The 24,877-nt window shown below is 38.6% G+C and overlaps 1 protein-coding gene across 3 annotated transcripts in view; it reads left to right on the forward strand.

Moving 5' to 3' along the window:
- Positions 1-24,877, forward strand: part of DOCK4 (dedicator of cytokinesis 4) — a 473,136-nt gene that overhangs the window by 270,941 nt on the left and 177,318 nt on the right. For all 3 annotated transcript variants that reach the window (XM_043872328.1, XM_043872326.1, XM_043872327.1), the window contains exon 13: positions 15,936-16,061. In XM_043872328.1, the coding sequence (XP_043728263.1) occupies positions 15,936-16,061 (126 nt within the window). The remainder of the gene's footprint in view (positions 1-15,935; positions 16,062-24,877) is intronic.

Consider the following 24,877-nt stretch of genomic DNA (forward strand, 5'->3'; position numbering starts at 1 on the left):
GCTTAAACTCATGTCCATTGAATCAATGATGCCATCCAACATCTTATCTTCTATACTACATAGGAAAAGATATACAACATAGAAAAAAATGTAGTTTATAATAAGTATATCAATAAATTAAAAACATCAGATATGACATACACTTACTTATGCCATGCTCTATATACACTTCTAAAAAGTTGTTTTTAGCCAGTGGCTTACTGTGTCCTTTGAAAAAATTACAAATAAGTAGTAATAGTTACAATAGAAAGCAAATAAACAACCTTTTATCTATTAACCTAATCCTCGGTGTTTGCCTTTAAAAATAAGTATGGAAACTTTAAGGTGAAAGTCCTTTGTTAAAAAACTGTGAATTCCCTCTAAATAGGCTCATCCACTCAAACAATTATAGCTTCCACTATATGCCAATGGCCTTTGTCTTTCATTTCTGATCAATATATTTCTTTTCTGGTTAAGACGTGATGAAACTAAACAATTCCAGATGTCGCTTATATGCCTTAGTTTGACATTCCATGACTTATTATGTGTTCAGTTCAGTTCAGTTCAGTTGCTCAGTTGTGTCTGACTCTTTGTGACCCCATGAATCGCAGCACTTCAGGCCTCCCTGTCCATCACCAACTCCCGGAGTTTACCCAAACTCATGTCCATTGAGTCGGTGATGCCATCCAATCATCTCATCCTCTGTCGTCCCCTTCTCCTCCTGCCCCCAATCCCTCCCAGCATCAGAGTCTTTTCCAGTGAGTCAACTCTTCGCATGAGGTGGCCAAAATATTGGAGTTTCAGCTTCAACATCAGTCCTTCCACTTAATCATATTTTTTCAATAACTGTTTAGCCATGGGCTAATCACTTCTTTAAGGAAAACATAAAAGCCTTCCCAATACTTGGAAATAGCACATCTGTGGACTAGCAGTGAATATCTTTGTACCCATGCTTCTCATATCTTTTACCTGTTAGGAAGTCAGCATCCCAATGGATGAGTTTACCTATGCAGACATATCAGGGCAATGATTTTCTGAAGGTCAGCCTGTTGTTCATCCTCCTTTAGAATTGCATCCTTTATGACTTAAACCCTGGAGAAGGAAATGGCTACCCACTCCAGTATTCTTGCCTGGAGAATCCCATGGACAGAGGAGCCTGGTGGGCTACAGTCCATGGGGTCGCAAAGAGTCAGACACAACTGAGCAACTAACACACACACACCAGACTTAAATATGTCAACAAAAACATTAATTCATAGTAATCTAAAGGAGAAATGATGTTGTATGGCAGAAACAAGCACAATACTGTGAAATAATGATCTTCTAATTAATAATAATTAAAGAAACAGACTATGTCATACTACCAAAAAAATGGAAAATTTTCTTTAAGCCAACCTGAGAATTATAACCCGGGAGACCGTCTCTCAGAGAGTTGGAGAACTATTCTGAAGAAGTAAAAGTTGGGGGATGGAGAGAACAGTGTACATGTGACCTTGACAAAGGGGTATATGCAATCAAATATCTTGATAGAAGGTTACTGCTACTCTTGAGGAATAAATATCTTAGTTATTGGTGCTTTTCTCAGTATGGGAAGATGCGGGAAACTGAGTTCATAAAATTTTCTCCTGAAAATAATCTGTGAGGACCAGTTCTGCCAGTCTTCCCCTAGCACAAGTACCTCATCCTGATCTTTGCCCTGTACTGTAAGTCAACAATTGCAGTGACTTGATTCTTGTGTAACTAGTTGATGGACAACATGCTTTATTTTTTTCCCTTTCAGTCTTAATTTTGAGCATGGTTTTGGAGGCATTTTATGACCAATTTGTCCCATTGAGCTAGGAATGCTCCTTCCCAGAACAAGCAAGGATTTTGTTGTCGGGCCACTCAGTGTGCTATTTCTGGACCAAGTCCTGTTCACGGTAACCAAAACTTCTCAGCCACCTGCCTTACTAGTCTCTTATGGTCTAGGGAATGGTTCCTTCTTGTTGCTTGTTCTGGTATCTAGACTTACACTCTTAAAATCTTTGGCCTTATGGGATTATATATTTGGTCAGTTGTTTCAAGTTTCCTAATTATCATTAGCTCAGCCATCCACTTGGTAATCAAGAAATAATAATCTTGTAAAATAGGGGAAACACAAGTTGTATGAGTGCTCAGTTGCTTCAGTTGTGTCTGACTTTGCAACCCTATGGACTGTAGTCCGCCAGGCTCCTCTGTCCATGGGATTCTCCAGGCGAGAATACTGGAGTAGGTTGCCATGCCCTCCTCCAGGGGTTCTTCCCAACTCAGGGATCGAACCCAAGTGTCCTGTGTCTCCTGCATTGCAGGCAGATTCTTTACCCACTGAGCTACCTGGGAAGCCCATCAAGTAGTATAGCTAGTAACATTAATCAGGTCATAAGTGAGTATTTACACTAAGAGCTTCAATTAGGTTCAGCCCAGATTATCTGAGCAGTCTGTTCTGCACCAGTTGCTGTCTTTAAAAGAAATGGTATATCGGCATTGTACATAAAGTTGACATATAAGGTGAGTGGTGGGTTCGTTACAGGATTAAGAAGGAAATGTTATCTTCCAAGGAGCTTCATGACTGGCACCACAAGAAGAAAAACTGATCAATTTATGGTTGATCAGGTGTTTCTGCCATTGGGGAGGTCTGATGAACACATTATAATGCAGACGCACAATGCACGCAGAAGGGGAGAAGGGCCCAAAAAGGCAGAGAAAAATGTTATGTTTAAAATTTTCTTGTCTTGCCTTGAAATATGAATTTTTATTTCATCAGGCAGTTTATACCTATTGCTGTTAGCTTCGTTATTCACAGATTGAATAATACAGGATGAAAGTCAGAAATCAAGATATGACCCTTTAGAAAGAGGAGTGATTTTTTTTTATTGTTTACTTTATATGGCTTTGAAAGTGCATCTGAAAGAGGAGATTTGAGCTTTGCAGCATTAAAGACATAAGTGTCTGGTTTTCAGTATGGAAACGTTGCGTCCTTTGGGTAATGTGGTCTTGCTGGCAGGAGGCTTTGAGCAGCTCGGCGTCCTCAGTTGCGCAGTGAGCACACATTTCAGAAGGCCTGCAGTGCTGTCGTAGCTCCCGTTTTAATTCTTCATCTAACCTTGTCCAAGCTCTGGTTTATCCAGTGGTCCTGTATGGATGTGAGAGTTGGACTATAAAGAAAGCTGAGCGCCAAAGAATCGATGCTTTTGAACTGTGGTGTTGGAAGACCCTTGAGAGTCCCTTGGACTGCATGGAGATCCAACCAGTGCATCCTAAAGGAGATCAGTCCTGGGTGTTCACTGAAAGGACTGATGCTGACACTGAAACTCCAATACTTTGGCCACCTCATGCGAAGAGTTGACTCATTTGAAAAGACCCTGATGCTGGGAAATATTGAGGGCAGGAGGAGAGGGGACGACAGAGGATGAGATGGTTGGATGGCATCACCAACTCAATGGACATGAGTTTGAGTAAACTCTGGGAGTTGGCGATGGACAGGGAAGCCTGGCGTGCTGCAGTCCATGGGGTCGCAAAGCGTCAGACACGACTGAGCGACTGAACCCAATTGAACTGAACCTGGTCCATTTCTACACTCTAATCTCTTCCTAATGCTTCTTGGTTTTCCTCAGCTGACTCACTTTCCAACAGTGTTGTCTCACCTCACACCACTCCTACCAGACATTTGGCTTCCTTTCTTTCCTGTGTTCCAGAGGCCCTGAGACTGTCGCTGACTTTGCTGTGTGAACTCCTCGCCTGATCCCGTCAGGGTTTTACTGCTTGATGCAATCAGGATGTATCCCTGAAAGTTATATATGCTTCTGGTGTTTTATTTTAAAACTCAATTATCTTACCTTATAGACACAACATAGAATACTGTAGTGTCCAAAGCAAAACTCAGATGACAGATTTTGTAGATCAAACACAAAGAAGGGAATAGAAGTAAAAATTCTTGCTCTGATAATAATGAGGTCTTAGGACTTCAGAAATTAATAGATTTTACTGAAGGTGAATTATGGAAGGATCTATTGATAATCACCTTTAGGAAGTTTTTCTGATACCAGATGATGTTAGTAATTATCATTCATGTTGAGAAATCCTGGCAATTAGGTTTTACCCCTTGGCCCATGCCTACCAAACACAAAGTATGTAAGTACTGTCATGAAATAATGTTTTCAGAGTCTTGCCCCAGAATGGCAGCATAAAGCGCTGCATGGACTCACTCCAAAATATAACTAGTAATGATCATATTTTTAAAAAAGCATTGAAGTCTGAAAATTTTCTTGAGAGCATACAGCAAATGAAGAAATACTCAAGAATAAAATTTAATACTTTTTAATTTTGAAAATTAAAACAAAAGTAAACAAATGGGACCTAATTAAACTTAAAAGCTTTTGCACAACAAAGGAAACTGTAAACAAGATGAAAACCCTCAGAATATGAGAAAATATTTTTAAATGAAACAACTAACAAGAGGTTAATTTCTAAAATACACAAACAACTCATGCAGCTCCAATATCAAAAAAATAAACAACCCAATCAAAAATTGATGGAAGACCTAAGTAGACACTTCTCCAAAGGAAACATGCAGATGGCCAAAAAGCATATGAAAAGATGCTCAACATCACTAGTTATTAGATAAATACAAATCAAAATACCAGTAAGAATGGCCATTAACAAAAAAATCTACAAACAAAAATTGCTGGAGAGGGTGTGGATTTTGAAATGTAATCCTCTTACACTGTTGGGGGGAATGTAAATTGAAACATCCCCTATGGAGAACAGTATGGAGGTTCCTTAAAAAACTAAACATAGAGTTACCATATGACCCAGAAATCCCTCCCCTGGACATATACTGGGAGAAAACCATAATTCAAAATGCTACATGCATCCCAGTGTTCACTGCAGCACTATTTACAATAGCCAGGACAAGGAAGCAACCTAAATGTCCATCAACAGAGAAATAGATGAAGAAGATGTGGTACATGTATACAACAGAATATTACTCATCCATAAAAAGGAACAAAACTGCCATTTGCAGAGACATGGATGAACCTAGAGACCCTGATATAGAGCAAAGTGAGAAATAGAAAAATTAATATCATATAACATCACTTAAAAGTGGAATCTAGAAAAATGATACAGATGAACTTATTTGCAAAGCTAAAATAGAGATACAGATGTAGAGAACAAATGTGTGTATACCAATGAAAGAAGGGGGTGTGGGATGAATTGGGAGACTGGAATTGATATATATACACTATTGATACTATGGATAAAATACCGGAACTTACTGTAGAGCTCAGGGAAGTACTCAGTGCTCTGTGGTGACCTAAATGGTAAGGAAATCCAGAAAAGATTATATACACATATAGTTGGTTCAGTTTGCTACACAGCAAAAACTAATACAACATTGTAAAGCAACTATACTCCAATAAGAATTGCTTAAAAAAAAAGAATAATATTAAATCTTGGTGAGAACAGAGAGCGTTTGTGCCACGTGTGTTACAGTCGACTTCTTCCCTTCCACCTGGCCCTACTCAGCATGATGGAAATTCTGCTCTGGGTGCTTTGTGGCCAAGAAGGTAGGACTGCTTCTCCTTTCAGCTCTCAGTCAAGGGATACTGTATCTTATCAAGAAGTGAAGACCTCCAGTGTCTCTCACCTCCATTAATTGTGAGTTGCACAGGCTACATTCCTGGCAGAAGTGGCTCAGAGGTTGAGGTCTCCCTTCTACCATCTGGCTGCCACTCATAAGGCAGAGGCTCTGTCCCAGACACAGAAAGTTGAGAATACTGAGGCGTCAATTGCCCTTGCTCCAGCTCACTCATTGGCTGGAGATTCCACACGAGGAGGCCAGAGGCTACTGCTCCAGCCTAGCTTTTGCCACATAAAGCAGGGGTGTCACTAAAGAATGGACTGCTGTACCCACCTCCAGTTCTGGAGTGGTGGATCATAGATTTGGCCCAGGGAAGAGGCAGTTTATAAAAAGAAGCTCTCCTGAAAGAAAATGGCTTCATTTGATACACTCTGCAGAAATTTAAATCTATAGGATCTCTTGAAAACAGTGGACATGGCAGGGAAAATTTTTTTGTCAGAAAAGACTGAAAGAAAAGGAACAGAACCTCAGAAAAATTCCACCAAGCTCACCAACATATAAAATGAGAATACCAAAAGGAAAGGAGAGAAAGGAGCAGAAAACATATTAAAAGAAATATTGACAAAAAACTTTACAAATTTGATAAAAAGCTGATGTTCATGTCCAGGAAGCTCAATGACTCATCAGTTTTACTCTTCCTCTTTCTGATCCCATTTTCCAGACAACAGTAAGAACACTTTCTTAAAACACAAATTGAATCATGTTTTCTTTATTTAAAATTCTCCAATAACTTCTTGTTGCATTTGTGTTAGATGTTAGTTGCTCAGTCATGTCTGACTCTTTGAGCCCACCAGGCTCTTCTGACCATGGGATTTCCCAGACAAGAAGACTGGAGTGGGTAGCCATTTCCTTCTTCAGGGTATCTTCTGGACCTAGGGATTGAACCCCCGTCTCCTGCATTGCAGGTAGACTGCCATCTCAGCCACCAGGAGGGATCCCCTTGTTGCATTTAGAATAAAAGTAATTGGTCATGGCTTCCATGACTGCTGCTTATCTTCTGGTCTCCCCTGCACCCTCATTTGACTCTGCTCAGACACAGTGGCCTTCTTCCATCTTCTCCATCACCCCAAGCTCTTTTCTGTTGCAGGATCTTTACACATGCTCTTTTCTCTGTCTGGAGCACCGTCTCCCCATTTTTTGCATTGCCATTTGTTTCTCTTTCCAAGCTTGAATGTTACTCTTTCAGAAATGACTTCTAAAACCATTTATCTTTTATTATTTTTATCTCAACTTATGGTTTAATTTCTTTATGACAATTATCACAGTTTAAAAAGAAAAATTGTGGTAGGATACTCAAGAAGTTGTTAAACATGTATTAATTCTAGTAAACTGAACTCAGTAATTGAGGTAAAGAAGTACATTTCCTTCCATAGCAGAAACTTTAGTACAGTTTGACATATGCATGTACTACTTAAAATTTTTTTAATCTAGTTAAATTTTAAAATGCGCAATTCTTTAATGACTAACAGACAACATCTATTTCATGAATGAATCAAAGACACTAATCAGATATTTGCTTAAGTTTGTTTCTTTGGCTTCCTAGTACCAAATAGGAAAACATTAAAAAATAATCTACTGAGCTCTAAGGAGGTTGCATTGTCTTTTCTAGCTTTGAGACTTAAGACCCTAATTTCTGTATCCAGCCCTGCTTGTTAGACTCAAATGCTCTCAAGTTTTTTCACATTTGTAAGTAATAATGTGAGGAACATCTCCTGTATTTCAGAATATGACTTTAAAATAAAGCCTTAGAAATGGGATTATTAAGGAAGAATATGAGATTTTTGATGAATTTTGCCACATTAACAAAGTAAACAGCAGCTTGGATGGTCATTTTGGAATAAAACCTGGGACAGGTTATTGAGGACATCAAAGACAGATGTCAGAGATTTTTGAAAAGTTTGGAACCTGTAGATTCAGGATTGCAGTATTAATTCATAAGAGTGGAAAAAAGAAGAAATTGGAGACTGAGTGGAAGAGACTGGTTTCAGACGTAGATTTACTTTCACAGTCTCTGTGTGCTCAAAACAATCACTGAAGTTCATGCCTATCCTCTGTGACAACCAATGATATTAATTTTGATCCCTCCTTAGTTCTCACCTAGACTGTTAAATTTATCCATAATTTGTATCCTGCCAAGTTTTCTTCTGTTGTACTGCCAGAATCCTCTTTGTCATATAAAAACCTGTTCTGTATCTCTTTTCCCATTTCAGGTTTTATTGGTTCATCACTTGTGATGCCAACTTGACTCCTTCCTGTGTGGTTTGTAAGGCAGGCCTTCAGTCTCTGACCCAGCCCCCTTTCGTGTCTCCCCCTACATTCTACCTTCAACCCAACATACCCTTCTTTGGATTTTGGAATTAGTAGCCACATAGAGTTATGGTACTGTAAGTGTTCATACCCCAGAAGTGTATGCCTTTATGATAGTATTAGAAATTAAACTAATTTATTGATACAGCCTTCAATAATTTTACTAGGAACTAGAAGACCTCAGTGATTTCAAAACAAAGCGAGGCAAACACATGTCTTTTACCCATTCTATGTTTTTCTGTCTTTGCTCACAACTCCCTGCTGTATTTTATGTGTCTTCTCTTTACTCGCTTCTAAAAAAAAAAAAAAAAACACCCCTTTGATAAATTATTCCCTGCCTTTTTTCATTTAGATTTTGCTATGTTATATATGATGATTTTTTTTTTCAAATCTTTTACGCTTGTTCAATTATTCTTATCTTCCAAACTGAGTTTCTTTAAATTTTACAGTATTCTGGCTGTATTGAGATAAAAACCTAATTCAAGGTTCTCTATTTGCCACACTTTAATTTGAGAAAAAGTAAATGAAGCTAGTTTTTTGGCCTTCTCTTAGCATGTGGATGTTTTTAAATGCTGAAAATGAAAAGAAAAGACCATTTCAGTTTGGTCATCAAACTTCATGAGATTTCTAATTGAGAGGATTAAATGACTCAGGATTAATAGATATATGCCAGCTATGTTCTTTGTTTCCTCCCCTATAGGTCACTTCAGAAATTTGTTATTAGTTTGGATTTGTAATTTGATCTTTGGATACCCCACTTGTGATGATATTTTTGCACTATTATCGTATCTATTCTTAGCTCAGATGTTTTTAGCACATGTATTTATAGAACATATACTGTAATATGCTACCATTTTTCTTCTATACTTGTATAGAAACTCAGGCGAATTAAAAAGAAAAATGTAACTGTGTGGTGTCAAGTACTTTTTACATTTTTTAAGTCTGTTACTTAATCTATTATGATTTTATTTCATACTTTAATTTGGCACATTTGTAAATTTTTTTTGACACAAAAGGCAGTCTTTGAATTAAATATTTATGAGATTGATAGTTCTTAAATACTATATAAATAGAGTAAATTTTTGCTCACTTAATTAACTTACCCATTTACAATTTAATTGTACATTGAAGGCACACTATTCTATATTCTTCACAGACTGCTTGTGTTATTGAGAAACAATAGAGATTGCAAAGATTGTTAAATAAATTGGCTTTTGAAACATGGTAGACTGCCTCTTGTAACTTCCTCTTCAACTACAAACACATAAAAATGCTGGATAAATTATAACCAAGATGTGGTAAGAAATAGAAAACAAAGCTTCAAAGAAAGGAAGGGCCATCTTGCTGACTTGTATGGTGGTAGTGGTGGTTTAGTTGCCAAGTTGTACCCGACTCTTGCGATCCCATGGACTGTAGCCTGCCAGGCTCCTCTGTCCATGGGATTCTCCAGGCGAGGATTCTGGAGTGGGTTGCCATTTCCTTCTCCAGAGGATCTTCTGGACTCAGGACTCGAACCCTGGTCTCCTGCATCGCAGGCAGATTCTTTACCAACTGAGCTATGAGGGAAGCCCCACTGACTTGTATAGGGAGGTCCACACTGGAGGGATAAACACTCCAGTCGGTGCTCCAACAGGGAGGAAGGGTGTGAACACAGGTCCTGACAGTTGGAAGTTTAAGTTTTAAATATTCCATGGAAGTCGAGACGTGATTTGTTATATCTGCTCCCTTTCCCTCATTGCTGATTATTTTATGATGGATTATTGTTGTTGTTTATTTTACTGTGACCCATTTTCAGTGGGTGTTGCTTAATTCACAGGAATTCCATGAACTGTGGGAGTGAACATGATAGTGTGGAATGAATATACATTTCCTTTTTTCAGGCTCCTCCACTGGGACTGGTTACTTACCCTGGATTTCATTGCTATGGATTTTTCCAAACTGCTGAGTTAATTTAAATTCAATGGCTTAAGCTTACGTTTTTCTGTCTCATTGGGGAATCATCTCCTCTCATCACCTTTTTCAAACAGAGAACAGTTCTTTCAAGCCCAGTATTAGAGAACTCATTTCCAAGCATCACTTGTGTATTCCCTAAACCATGTCTCCTAGAAGTTTAGATAATAAACTATCAGGAAAAGACTAAATAAAAGGTAGAAAAATGGGTTCATAATGAAAAAGAAAATAGGAAGCAATGACCAGGGAGAGTTTTTTAATCCATTCATCAAAAAATATTAAGCATCTCTAATCTAATCAAGAGGAACTAAAGAGCCTCTTGATGGAAGTGAAAGAGGAGAGTGAAAAAGCTGGCTTAAAACTCAGCATTCAAAAAACTAAGATTACGGCATCCATTCCCATCACTCCATGGCAAATAGATGGAGAAACAATGGAAATAGTGACAGATTTTATTTTCTTGGGCTCCAAAATCGTTGTAGATGGTGACTTGCAGCCATGAAATTAAAAGACACTTGCTCCTTGGAAGAAAAGCTGTGACCAACCTAGATAGCATATTAAAAAGCAGAGACATTACTTTGTCAACAAAGGTCTCTCTAGTCAAAACTATGGTTTTTCCAGTAATCATGTATGGATGTGAGTGTTGGACTATAAAGAAAGCTGAGCACCAAAGAACTGATGCTTTTGAACTGTGGTGATGGAGAAGACTTTTGAGAGTCCCTTGGACTGCAAGGAGATCCAACCAGTCAATCCTAAAGGAAATCGGTCCTTAATATTCATTGGAAGAACTGATGCTGAAGCTGAGGCTCCAATACTTTGGCCACCTGATGTAAAGAATAACTCACTGGAAAAGACCCTGATACTGGGAAAGATTGAAGACAGGAGGAGAAGGGGATGACAGAGGATTAGATGGTTGGATGGCATCACCAACTCGATGGATATGAGTTTGAGCAAGCTCTGGTAGTTGGTGATGGAGAGGGAAGCTTGAGCTGCTGAGCTGGGGTCACAGAGTCGGACATGACTGAGCAACTGAACTGAACTGTCCTCTTGGTGCTTAGCTTTATTGGTGAGAAAGAAATAAATAGAATTTCTTAAATTATTTTAAAGAAGAAGTCATTGAAGAAAAATTAGTGTACTGCTTAAATAGCAAATGAGCACAATGGAAAGAGAAGCAATCATGTGATTATAACAGCAGTGGTAGTTGTAGTAGTAGCTGCTAACATTTTAAAGCACTTCCTTTATAGCAGGCATTGCCCAAAGTATTTTATGGAGTTATTTTACAGATGTGAAAACCAAAGCAAGCACAGAGAAGTTAACATTGAGGCAGAGTCATGATGCTGTATGACAGGCTCTTTAAACTGCCCACTTAATCACAACATGTATTTATCAAATATATTTGCCATGAATTTCTGTGTTTGCATTGTTATACATTTGCTATGTGTTATTTGGTTCATTGGTGGCAAAATGGCTGATCTAGTCTAAAATCAATTTTGCCTGCTACTTAATAAACCTTGCTGTGCTTGCCATTTTATGTAAAAGTGCAGAATTTCATGAATTTAAAAGAAATCATCTCACAGAGTGAATTAGCTTCAATTCCTAAGAAATTAGAGTTCCCAAAGAATCAAGCACATTTGGTTTAACAGATACTAAGCCTTTCTCTCCTGTAGTTCTGTTCCATAAGCTATTTAATTTTGAAAAAATGTTGCTTTGTGATTCTAGATTCATTATTAATTAATGACTAAGTCTCTGTTTAAAATTAGTTTAAAAATCTTTATAATTGGGTCTTAAATATCTAGAGTGATTTTTTAAAGTTTAGCTTAATTCTTGTTTCTCCTATTAAGAGTAACATTTTTTCCTTAGCAATTTCCTTTTTGGTATTTATGTTAAGTGCCAGAAAAAAACTGATTGTGGGACATTATTGATCTATTTGTAAAATTAAAAATTTAACCTAATTTGATTGGTTGTCATAAAAATTCTTCCCTGAAATTTCAAATTCCATCAGTCATAATTTTTCTTTACTATAATATTCCTATCATGCATTTAACCCATACTGCTTCATATTCTACTTACGTGTGTGTGTCTTTTATTATTGGATGATCAGCTTCTATGGAGCAGGAACCCTATCACATATTAATACATTCTTATATCTTGCCTTTCATATTCCTCAAGCTGAAAGTTATTGCCTTGCCCAAAGAGGACAGTTTAAATTGTGGTAGCAGTAAGTTAAAGTGTGCAGATAGAATTTTAGAAGTTGCTTCAGCCCTAGAGAGAGGGTTAAGGTGAGGACAGTAAAGTGATCTGACAAGAAAGAGAATAGGAAGAAAATACTGCTCTGTGAACATGCCTTACATCTTGAGCTACTCTCCTGAAAGGAGAGGATGAATCCTCAGGTCATCATAATGAGTGAATATTTGACAAGTCTCTCCTTTATAGTGAAGAATAGTTTCTTAGTGTTAATACCATATTTCTTATTATCTAGTGAGTCATTTGTCCAACCTGTTCATTGTAGTCAGCATAATTAAGAACCACTAGAAAAACAGGATCAGGAGTTTCCCTGATTGAAAAATAAATAATATTGCTATGGCTCTTGGTGGGCTGGTTCCTGTGGACTCACTATTATATCATGTTTCTTTGACTTGCCACTCTCTGAAGTTTGTTATGTGTTGTGATTTTTTATGGAAATCGAATAGATGATTTGGGAAGAGCCAAGTACACTGTGGTCAAGCCCTTGGCCCACCTGACCTTCCCAGTTCTTAATTCTCTGTGAGTTCTTCATTCTGAAGAAATTGGGTCACTTCAACAATACCTTGCCCTCCCTGCAAATTGATATCAGTTGGCCAAACAAATGAAATCATTATCCTGGGCTTTCGTCTGTGTCTTTCTAAACCTTCAGGTTGAGAACTACTATGTCTTCTAACCAAATGTTAGGATGCATCCAACTCTAGAATGTCTGTTTTTTTTCCCTCCATACTATTTTGTATATCTTCCCTCATCACTTCCTCATTGCCTCATTGGCTCCTTTCTGTCCATTGTCTCCTACGTGGATCCTCCCTCTCTATCCTCTTGCATTCTCTCATCTCTATGACTCTGGCTGTCTGGAGAACGTTGAGGCATTTTTTTGTTCATGATTACATCTATGTCTTCCCTGAAAACATATTTTTTCTCTATTTCCTATGTTCAGTTGTCTTTAACGTTCACATTGATTGAATGCCTTTATTTTCTCATTGTCTTATCCTTTCAGCACACGTGTGCACACACACACACACACACACACACTCACACTCTCACACACACATAGGAGTGCTAAGTCACTTCAGTCGTGTCCAACTCTTTGCAACCCTTGAACTGTAGCCCACCAGACTCCTCTGTCCATGGGATTCTCCAGGCAGGAATACTGGAGTGGGTTGCCATGTCCTCCTCCAGAGGATCTTCCCAACCCAGGGATAGAACCTGCATCTCCTGTGGCTCCTGCATTGAAGGCAGATTCTTTACCACTGAGCCATAAAAAATATATGTTTTTTTTTTTTTTTTTCTTTTCTTATCCGGCTCTTTGCGACCCCATGAATGGCAGCCCACCAGGCTCCTCTGTCCACGGGATTCTCTAGGCAAGAATACTGGAGTGGGTTGCCATTTCCTTCTCCAAAAAATATATGTTTTATATATATATAAAATATATAATACATATTATATATATATATAAATTCACTGATGGTTAAATGAATTCTGGCTCCAATAGAGCCAAACAAGAATCCTGGTCACTTTTCCTTCCTCCAGCCTCTATCCTGAATAGCAGGATCTGTTTATTTTTTCATTATTGTTTAGTTCTTTTCTCTTCTTACTTTATACAAACCATATAAGGTTGCTAGTATCTCTGATCAGGTCCTTTGATGACAAGTTCTAATAAAATGACCTGCTCTTGCAAAACATCACAGGACCTCAGGAATTTAGTGCATGTGATTCTCTATTTGAAAGCATTGCTGATAGTAGCCCAGGACTGGAACAGTGTTCTACCCAGCAGGAGAGACTGTTACTACATACCCTATCTGGCACACACTGCTATTCTACAAATACCAGACCCTGATGATGTTCATGATGATGGTGACAGTGTGGGTGAATGTTTTGAAGGCAAAAGGACAGAAGTAGGAGGAGAACAGAGACACCAGTAATGAGGTGGGGGTAGTGAAGAGCATGAGTCAAGAAGAAATAGCTGCTGAGACAGATGGATTACAACATGTGTTAGTTTATCTTTGTTCGCCTGCCTCTGGGTTTGGTTTCTTTTTTTTTTTTTTTTGCCTCTGGGTTTTAAAAGGAGCCAATAGTACCACATCAAAGTTGTCACCATCAAACCACCCAGACTTATTCTCCCTGCTTCATCCCATGTGGCTTTCGGAGGGCTAATGCCCTCCATTTTATCGCCTCAGTCACCCAGCTCACGTGGGGTGAGGGTGGGGAGTGAGCTAAAAGACAGTTAGGTAAAAATAAGATGAAGATTTAATTAAAGTTCCTGAGTGCCTGCCAGATTTAATCTAATTCTCACAACAACTTTCCAGCACCAACATTCTGTTAGACCCACACGCCAGGGCACTCGGTGATGCAGCCACGTGCGGGCCTTCTTTGCTTACGTCGCTGCCTCATCCTGGTTTGCTTTGAACCCCAGGAAAGGCTTCATCTTCTCTCTGAGCATAATGCTTTTTGTAAAAAGACAAATTTTTCTGATGTTTTATGCACTCTGTAAAGCAAGCAAACAAGCCAACAGAGCACTGCTTTTGTTGTTGTTGTTTCTTATTACTGAAGGGGATTGAAAGGGAGATCCTGATCTAGATGCATGGCAAATGTCTTACACATTTGTTTCATCCCAGCCTGATCGTTGCCAGGCTTATGGTGGATGTTGGCAATTAACTTCATAGTGCTGTGTGGTAGGAATTGGGAGTAACAAGTGGCAAATAGTAAGGGTGTTATTGAGTGAAAAGGGTGATAAGAATGTAGATGGAAGATTTTTAGAGTACGGTTTGATCATCCTCTTGATTCCATCATCCACATTCATTTTGAGTTCAGGTTAATGATGATTGAAAGTTTTTTTAAAAAAATAAGTCACCTTTGACTGGTTTCATTTTCTATTACTAATGTAAGTGATGGGCTTATTTTTTTCTTTGTTTTAAAATAATAGAGGGAAAAAGGAACAGGGAACTAAAAGGCTTAAAGAGAAGCAGCATGTTGACAATAGGGAAACATATTAAAAATATAAGACATTAATTTTTTTCTCTAGCTCTTGCCTGAGATTTGGAAAAATGAGGTATGAAAAATGTGTCGTTTAGTGTCTTCAATAAATTCTACTGTGGTCATGTCACTATAATTGGGCTAACCAAAAAAGATAATTTTTGCCATTTTACTGACTAAATTTCTTCTTGTTTATCAAAATGGCCTGCATCTTGCTATATATGCTCAGTAGAAAATAATGTGATTATGAGTTTGTACCATATATAATATTAAGAATACAATGTTGGTTTCATTTTAATCACCTTTCTTACTTAAAAAAAAAAAAAAGAAACAGCTATGGATATCCTTAAAATCCTTGAATTTTAATGTCTTTAGATTTGTGCTCATCTTTATGGTATTTGGTAAGTAATTATTCACAGACTTTATAGAGTTTTTAAGGAATTAGAACTCCCATTTTAAGATCAGTGTCTTCCAGGGCTGAATAGCCCCTGCCATTTGCAAGGATGAGTTTGGTGCAGGGGTGTTTCCGTCAGGCAGGGAATGGAGAAGTGGGTTTTGGGAAGCAGTCAAACTTCCTCTTCTTAGTGTTCTGTTCCAAGTTTTTTCCAGCTTCTAGGAAGCTTCTTTATAAGTGGATAAACTAAGGTGGTCAAATTGGAAAAGTGTTCTCTAGATATTTGTCTTATAGACTCTGTTAATTTTGTCTGAATGTTAATCTTTAGTTTAAAACAATGACACCATAGATTTGGACTTGATGAAACAATTTCAGTTTCTGTTCATGCTATTTCTGTCCTTCTGTTTTTAATTCTGTTCTCATTTAATTTAGGTTTAGCTGTTTCTTTACAACTCTTGCATGGAGACATTGAACAAATCAGAAGGGAATACTCATCGGTGTTTTCTCATGGAGTATCCATCACCAGGAAGTTGGGTTTTTCTAATATTATTATGCCTGGTAAGTGACTCAGAATGAACCACATGATGAAATATGGCTATTTTGTCTCCTTTTGGCACTTGAGAAAGTTTCAAACTGTCAGCTTCAAAGAGTTCAAATGGGCCATGCTGAAGAATAAATTGAGATACTTAATTCTTTTTTTTTAATCTTTACATTTCTTTCATATCAGGATGGATAACTTGTGGGGGCCATGCCTGCTTTTCATTATGACCATAATAAGAAGGAAAACTGAAGTTGAATACAGAAAATATTTTACCCTTTGGTGGGAAGTATTATTGAAGTCACTTGGGGAAATCCTTACAAGTTTTGATAAGAACGTTTATTAAGCAATGGTTAGCCTTTCTTGGAGGATTTTCCACCAGAGGTATATGTGTGTGTAACTAAGCAGTCATATGCAAATACCATATATATTTTTAGTTCTATTTGTATATATACATCAGATCTATACTAGCAACCAAAAGAGACTCCAAAAGAGAATCCAAAAAAATGTTTGAGTGGAAATGGTCGAGATTAAGGAAATTCACACTATCAAAGTAAATGCCAAGTAATAGTCTTTCATAGGGTCCTGCATCCTACTCTACACAACCGAGCAAAAAAATAGAAAAACCAAACAGTCTCAAATTGTTGACAGTATTTTTAGAAATAAGATCCTTTAAGTCACTGTTTAAATCCCATGTGTAAAAAGCAAACCATGAATATTGCTTCAGACGAGGCCTCTATTACAGCTGTAAGACTTAGTGGTGGGATTGTTGTCCATAAAGACCTAACACATTGCAGAAACTGACCGGCATTGATCGCTGTGGCATTTGATCTCCTGATGGAAATCACTCATGCAGGGAGGGCTAAGAGAATAGCCTGGAAAGTTTCCTGAGATGACCTGACCCAGCCTGAAGACCCAGTCTGCCTGAGCATCTCCTGTTACTATTGTCAAAAATGACTGTTTACAGCACTGTTTACTTGATGGCATGTTATCCACTGGCTCTTGGAACCATTCATTATTTCCTTTAGTTGCTATAAATAGCTAGTATTTCCTCTTTAGCAGAAAAGAAAAAAATTTCATCCCACTGGGAAGCAAATTGATGGGTAAATCTAATATGAAAAACATATTTTAGAACAGAATGCAGCCAGCTGCTAGAAGAATTCCTCAGCTTGGTCTGCGAGCAGTATCATTGAGAAATGGAAAAAATATCAAGCAACATGACACTTCACTGACTGAATAATTGTCTGGGATGTGCTCTGCTCACGCAGATCTTGTCTGGCTTTAATGATGGAAATGAACTTACTGTGGAATCAGGCTTGCTTCTGTCCCTTCCCTGCACCACGTTATAATGGCAGGGTTGATGCTGACGAGGGACTCAATCTTCCCAGACACATGTCTACAGTGCCTGAGACTGCAAGAGATTTTTTTTAAAGCACTTTCCTTTTCTTCTTTCATTTTTTTTCTTCTTTGGCTTTTGAGTCTTACAAATTGGATGGAGAGATGTGTGTATAAACTTAAACAGCTGAAAAGAAAGCAACTTTACAACTCAATGGAATGTTTTACATTGGCAAACGTACCAGCCGTTGTTTTGTTTTTCTTTATTTTCAGAATTTTGACTTGCCAATTAATTTTCACTGTCTCACTCGTGGCTTTGATGAAAATTTGAGCTGAGTTTTCAATGAGAAAAATGTATCTGAACAGCATTTCTGATCCCAGTGTTGTACTGACAGTCTGCTAATGTGATGGGTTTTTTTTTTTCTTTTTCTAGACTTGTCCTTCAGGGTTAATTTGGGTTCTGATAGAGGTCAGGATGGGTGAGGCGTGTGTTTATACCTACAGGACCTTCATTAACTTAGTCACTGCCTTTCTGCAGAATGAATTATCTGTGGTCCTGACACTAATGGGAACATACACACAACTTTTCTTGAGGGTCACAGAGTGTCATCAATGCCAAACTCTTTTTGGAATGGGAAAAACATGGAAATAGAGATTCAAGTCTTGGTCTGTCTTTTACACGGGTTGATCTCTGGAATGTCACCTGGTATAAAGAGGCAACCTGCCCCTATGTTTTTGCCTTGTCACGAAGCCCTCTGTTACTAAGGGTCAGTCATTCAGCACTTTATTTCTTAGCCCTACGGAATTTCCAAAGAAGAAAAATTTCTCTCTATGAAGCTCCATTACTGCCACTTACAAACCAAATAACCCTGCAGAATGTTCCGTGGTCTGGTCTCTGAGCTTATGAGAGGGAGGGCACTGAAAATGTTTCAATCAGTGCTCTCCAGTAGAAATATAATACAAGCCACAAATATAACTAACTTTTCTAGTAACCACTTAAAAAAAAAGGTAGGAAGAAAGAGATGAAATTAATTTTAACAGCATATTTTATTTAACCCAATGCATCCAAAATATCCTTTCATAGATAGCCCATATAAAAATTTTGTAATGAGTTATTTTACACTATTTCAACTTAAGTCTTTGAAGGCTGGTAACTGTTACACTTTACAGCACATCTCTTTTCAGCCAAGTCCCATTTCAAGGAGTCAGTTGCCACATGTGGCAGTGGTTACAGGATTGAACAGCCAAACTCTAAATGTCTTAACAGACTGTACAAAGCAGAGCTTGAGCCTTTGCTGAATACCAGGAAGGACTAATTTTCCACCCACCAGACATTTTGGAACAAAGTCGGCTGATGTGTCAGGAACGTCATGGGCGATCAGTCCATGCCCTCCTCCCACCCTAGTGGACCTAGGGGTCCACTCTTATTCTGAGTCTGTGATTCTTTCTAGGCAGTCATCCTGGTCTCCATGCTTTATCTCCCTACCTGTACACACTCTCCTGGAGACTCGTTCTCATGGGTGTGTGTGGGTTAATTGCTTAGTCATGTCCGACTCTTTGCGACCTCATGGACTATAGCCCACCAGGCTCCTCTGTCTGTGGGATTCTCACGTATAAACCAGTAAAACTGTCCCTGATTGTTGTGTGTGTATGCTCAGTGGCTCAGTTGCGTCCAACTCCGTGTGACCCCATGGACTGTAGCCCACCTGGCTCTTCTGTCCATGAGATTCTCCAGGCAAGAATACTGGAGTGGGTTACCATTTCCTCCTCCAGGGGATCTTCCTGACCCAGGGATCAAACCCACATCTCCTGAGCCTCTTGCATTGCTAGCTGGATTCTTTACCACTGAGCCACTCTAATTAATACATTCTAGTGCATTCACTTTTAGTACATCTTTAAAGTTCCTAATCCTACAAGGACTTACGGGAAAGTCGTAGAATGATGGAGCCATGAAGGGTTGAGATTTGGAGACTAGAAGACCTTGCTAAAAATTACTAACAGAGCCTATGTTTCAAATGGTTGCCAGCAATAGTAGCTGTGATAGTGATTCCAAGATTTAAGTTTATTTTTCAAGTGTCTTCAAGAGTAAGCCTCCTTTTTGTTTTTTAGGCAACAGTTCAGGTAAGTCGAACTTCTATTTAGTCAAAGTTCACTAGATAATGATTTACAAGACTGGGGAAAGAAAAATGTTGTAGATATATTTGCCTCCCATTTAAGAAGATATATAGTTTTATTCTTTTAAATATATATATTATTAGTATTATTTACCACTTACTGGAAGAGATATGTACATCACCAGATGGAATTGCCTCAATTCTTTTAAAGAGGTAGGAACCTACTTGAATTGGTCTTCTCTAAAAAATATATCCTAAATCTAACTAAAATTCACCACCCCCTAGACCAAGTCATGGACCTCGCCATCACACAGTTGCAACTGGTCTGTTTAAATCTGAACCCCCTGATGATGCCCTTACCAAGGGGACAGTGGTCTCTCAACCAACAAATGCCACAGTGACCAAGGAGAGAGAGAGGCTAAGAGTCTATTGTGTCACCCTAAGGGTGGATCCCCATCCAAGTTCACACTGGGGGAGAGGCTGGTGCCCCCAGATTAGTAAGATGACATGCCCCACTGCCCATGGGTATAGGACTTTTCCTTACTGCTGCTATCAGAGATGCATGTGTTGTTCTAGAGTGTAAAGGGCACCCTGTTCCTGCTCCTTTTTCTCTGCACTGCTGCCTGGAAAGCCCCTCATGACTGCTATTGCTATCACTTGCCACTGCTTGTTTGATAGTCATCAAAAAAGAATTAAAAATCTACCCCCTCAAAAGTTCAACATCTCAGTGTACGCTTTTAAAATAAAACAGAAACGAAACACCAGGTATGTTTTACTTAAGCGTACTCCATGTGAGAAATCCAAAGTTAATTTTTCATCCCATGCATAAATTTTCCTTGTATGTGGTTTGCTTTGATTTCAGTTACGTGGAAACCTTGCCCTTGCCCCTTGCTCTGTCCCCTCCTTGAAGATGTCCCGAGGTAATGGAAGTTTAAGTGTGCATGGCATGTTGTATTCATTTCCTATGACTGCTGTAACAGATCAGCACACGTGGAGTGGCTTAAAACAATGCAAATAGACTACAGTTCTGGGGATGAGAAGTTTGCACGGGTCTCTCTGGGCTAATATCACGGGATCAGCAGGGCTGTATTTCTTCTGATGATTCTGAAGGAGAAACCATTTCCTTGCCTTTTCTAGCTCCTGGAGGTGGCCTGTACTCCTTGGCTCATGGCCCCACATCATTCAACCTCTGATTCTCTCATCGTATCTCCTTCTCTGACCCTGACTTTTTGCCTCCCTCTTATAAGGACCTTTGAAATTAAATTGAGCCCATTCTCATAATTGAAGAAAATTTTCCCATCGCAAGAGCCTCAACTTAATTATGTCTGTAAAGCCCCTTTTGTCATGTAAGGTAACCTATTCGCAGGTTCATGGGATTAGGACCTGGACATCTTTGGGGAGGTAAGGAAGTGCCTGCTACACAGACAAAGGGCCATTCAGCTCAGCTACATGTCCAGGCATGAATTTCTTCCTCGGGTCCCTGGGGATGGTTTCTTGGCTGTACTTGAGTACTTAAATGGCCAAGATCACATCATCACATCTCATGTCATCTCTCAAAATGACTTCTTTCATGTTCAACTAGTTTCCTTCTACCTTCTTTCTGCTGGGCTGAGTTTTCCTGCTTGTAACCTCAACATTTCAAAGTTCAGTTAACTTCTTGTCACCCTCATCTCTCCACTGATGAGTACCTTCTCCGTATTGTTTATGATCAGAAGCATACATGTTCTGTCTCATTCCTAGAAATGAAATCATTGCTTGACAACTAGTCTGGCCAATTAGGGTGGGACTAGTATCTTCCTTGCTTAGGGCACTGGTCTTTTGGAAGCAAAGGCTAAATTGCGCTAGCTTATTTGATGAATGTTCTTACCTGTTGAATTACATTTTCATGGGTAAAGCAGAGATACTGATAACACATTGGACATGTTTCTTAATCTCTGTACTTCAGTTTCCTCATCTGTAAAATGGAAATAATAGGACCTTGTTTAAGGTTTTAATGAGGTTTTAATGTGAGGATTTAATGAGATATTCTACTTACAGTACTTGGCAAAATACCTGACTACTGTCTATCTACTACTAAGCACCATCATCATAATCTAAGTCACAAAAATCCTATAGTCATTTACATATGGTCTTTTGTTTTTAAGAAGTACAGAAACTTATTTTCCAGCTCCAAAAGTGACAATTGTCTAGCGCAGAAGAGGCCCTGGACTAGCCCCTATGGCTGAGGACAGTGTTTTACTTGGTGTGATGAGCTTGTCCTCTGTGACTTTATCCAAGGCATTCATAGGACAGAATCAACGTTTACGGATACTGATAAAAAAAAAAAGCCTGTTGCCCATTGAGGATAAGCCACAAATCAACCCCATTTGATTGTAGTTACTGAACTCTTTTTGAATTTGTTCCTACTGCTGTGGCCTTATCTTTTTCTCATCTACAGTGATATTTTGAAGGCTTACCAGCAGAACAGGGCCTGTGAAACAGAGGAAAGTGTCAAGCCCGTCAAATTTACAGAGTAATAAATTTAAGAGGTGCAAGGTGTTAATAAACATTGTCAGGCAAGTAGCTTTTCATGACTGGTGCTGTGACTCCATTTCAATACTCACCTTATGATTTCTCTCTTAATTACCCAGGATTTGCTTTCTTAACACCATTTGGGCTTAGTTTTCTTTAGGTTGGCTTTCTCTAGAGTCAACCTCAAATGTATTAACTTTAATTAACACTTGTTTCAACTTTATCCTTCGACATATTTTGGCAAAACACGGCACCTTGCCATATTAGAACACAGCAAGCTATGGATTCCTGAGGGGGGTGGGCACATGTAGAATGTCATCTGGGAGAAATGTTCTTGTCGTGTGTTCTCTTTTCAGAGAAATCTTACTTCAGTCTAAAAACTTTGCAAAATAAAAATAAAAATTTTTTAAAAGTTTGGGGAAAGATGAAGAGAGTTTCAGGGACAGTGACAGTTAAAGAACAGAAAAGTAGAATGTATGTATAAGGTGTTTTTATATATGAATGTGTTGTATGTTAGAAATTCTACAGAAAAGGAAACATAACATAATAAAGTAGCCTTGTCCCTCCTACTGGCTCTCCCACCCCTACATCTACCTTTACCGCATCCCACTTGAGTGATATAAACGCTTGAGGCCCAAGGTTTATCTTGCCCTGTCTAGACTAATGTCACAGACAGGAGACAGTGGCAGGGAAGGGTGGAATCCAGATCTCCTTATTCAAGTCTTCCTGAGACCCTACATTCTTTAGGCTTATTTGAACTCAGAAGAGAGAGAAGAATCCAGCTCAGTTACAAGCAAAACCAACTGCAGGGGTCCATTTGGGAAGCGAAGGCCATGTTAAACCTCCCTTTGGAAAGATAGCCTCGCTTCCCCGGAAGTCTCATCCTCTTCGTGAGGGCTCCTCTCAGGGGACAGCCCCTCTGCCTCATTCAGCACCCTGTCGCCTTGTCTGTCTCACTTTGATCCATAGCTCTTGGCATTATTCAGTGTGCTCTGTGTTTTTCTTCTTTGTTCAAAATCCTTTCCTGCTAGAATCTAAGCTCTGCAGTGAAGACATCTTTGCTTTGTTCATTGCTGAGTCTGTTGGACTTAAGATAACATCTGACACATAGTAGGTGCTCACAGTCTATTTGCTGAATGAATACATGGAGAAAGAATTTCACGGCCCTGGTGGTATTTTACTCTCCCTCCATCCCTGTTCCTCTGCAGGGCCCATGCATACAGGGAGAAACAGGTTATCTTGCAGGCCTCCCTCCCTCCACTTTGCTTAAGCCAGAATTACTGGCCCTGCCAATAGATGAGAGTTGGAAGTCCCCCTCCCAAGAAACACTTACGCTTCATTTTGCAGGACAGTTAATCCCCATGTGGTTTGGACAAGCTAATCACTCATTATGAGAAATTTCTAAGGTAAAAGCCCCTGTAGCTACACTTCCCATTAATCAGCGTGTGTTTTATAGTCTGTGTGTCACCTCAGCCACTCATCATATGTCACCTACTCCAGAAGCAAAGGAATTTTCCTACTGTTGTGTGTGTGGGTGTGTGTTCTAAAGTACCTTGATTTTTGTATTGTTTTTTCACCTGGCAGATCTGTTCATTGGAACAGTATTGTCAAGAGTTTCCCCTCAGACAGTTGTTGAAATAGCACATGTGCAGACCATTAGCACTGCAGGCCTGTTTTGAGTTGAAACTGGTGAATTTGGAGGACATACTTTGTGAGCTTATTTATTCTGCATTGGAATTGTTAAAATAAATAGTGTTGAGAATGTATGTGTGTATGTATGAATATATATATATAAATAAATATGTATAAACTTAATGATAAATATATAGAAATTAAATGAATCAGGTTATAAAACTGTAGAGAATTTGTGAAATTTGTGGGGTCATATTTTCCTAATTTTTTAAAAAATTGAGATGGTTAAACAAGAAAACTTTCAAAGCATGCAAATGTAATTTTATATGTGTTGAAATACCTTGCTTTTCTCCTGGAGTTCCAAGTTCATTGCCTGTTCAAGTTGATTTGTAGGAGCTACATGAGAGTACTGAGAAATTTATAAGGCAGAGACCACTGTATCAATTGTTTTCATTAATGTGTTCCTTACATACACTTTCTAAAGAGGGAGTGAGATTTCATCTTTTTTAGAACTTATTCAGTGTCTCCCTTTTGTGGCCCATCTGTTTCCTGGTCAGACAAGGTCATTTGCAGATGATGCTCTTATTAAAAGCCGGCCTTTGTGGAGGAAGGAGCCCATGCCACTGGTATTCCCCCATGGTTTTGAAAGCTAGGGTACTTTCTTATATACATTTCGGTCAGGAAGTTTGATAAATTTCCCAAATGTGGGTACATTTGTATGGTTATTGCTCCTTCTGGTGATTTGCTTTCTTAAGGAGAGGGTTTTTTTGTTTTTTGTTTTTTATTAGAACAAAGCAATATTGCTTTTGAGTGTTCAAATGTTTGGAAGCTGTGTTAAGTAAAAGTACATTCAACCTTGCTGACCTTACCAATATTTACTTTCAAAAATTTTCTAGTCACACGTTGTTGACTTACTTCTCGTGTCCGTATCCACTTATTGCCTACCCCTAATTTAATTCTTACAGGAGAAATAAAAGCAGGTTGTCAAGGAGAAATAAAAGCAGGTGTTTGCCTCTCTTTGCTGTTTGGCATACAATTTCTATTTTTTTTTTTTTTTTTTCTTGCTGTAGTCAGAAAGGGGCAAAATGAAAAAACATTCAAGTTTCATAAATAGCCAGTGGAGAAAAAACAATAGATGATATATGTGTACATAGACTATGTCAGTTTGAATCCAGGGCCTTTCTCATTTGTTTTATAGCTTGATGGCAAGAAATATTAAGCCAAGTGTCTCTGTATGCCTGAAT

Source organism: Cervus elaphus, chromosome 18 (assembly GCF_910594005.1).
Source record: "Cervus elaphus chromosome 18, mCerEla1.1, whole genome shotgun sequence".
Taxonomy (NCBI): domain Eukaryota; kingdom Metazoa; phylum Chordata; class Mammalia; order Artiodactyla; family Cervidae; genus Cervus; species Cervus elaphus.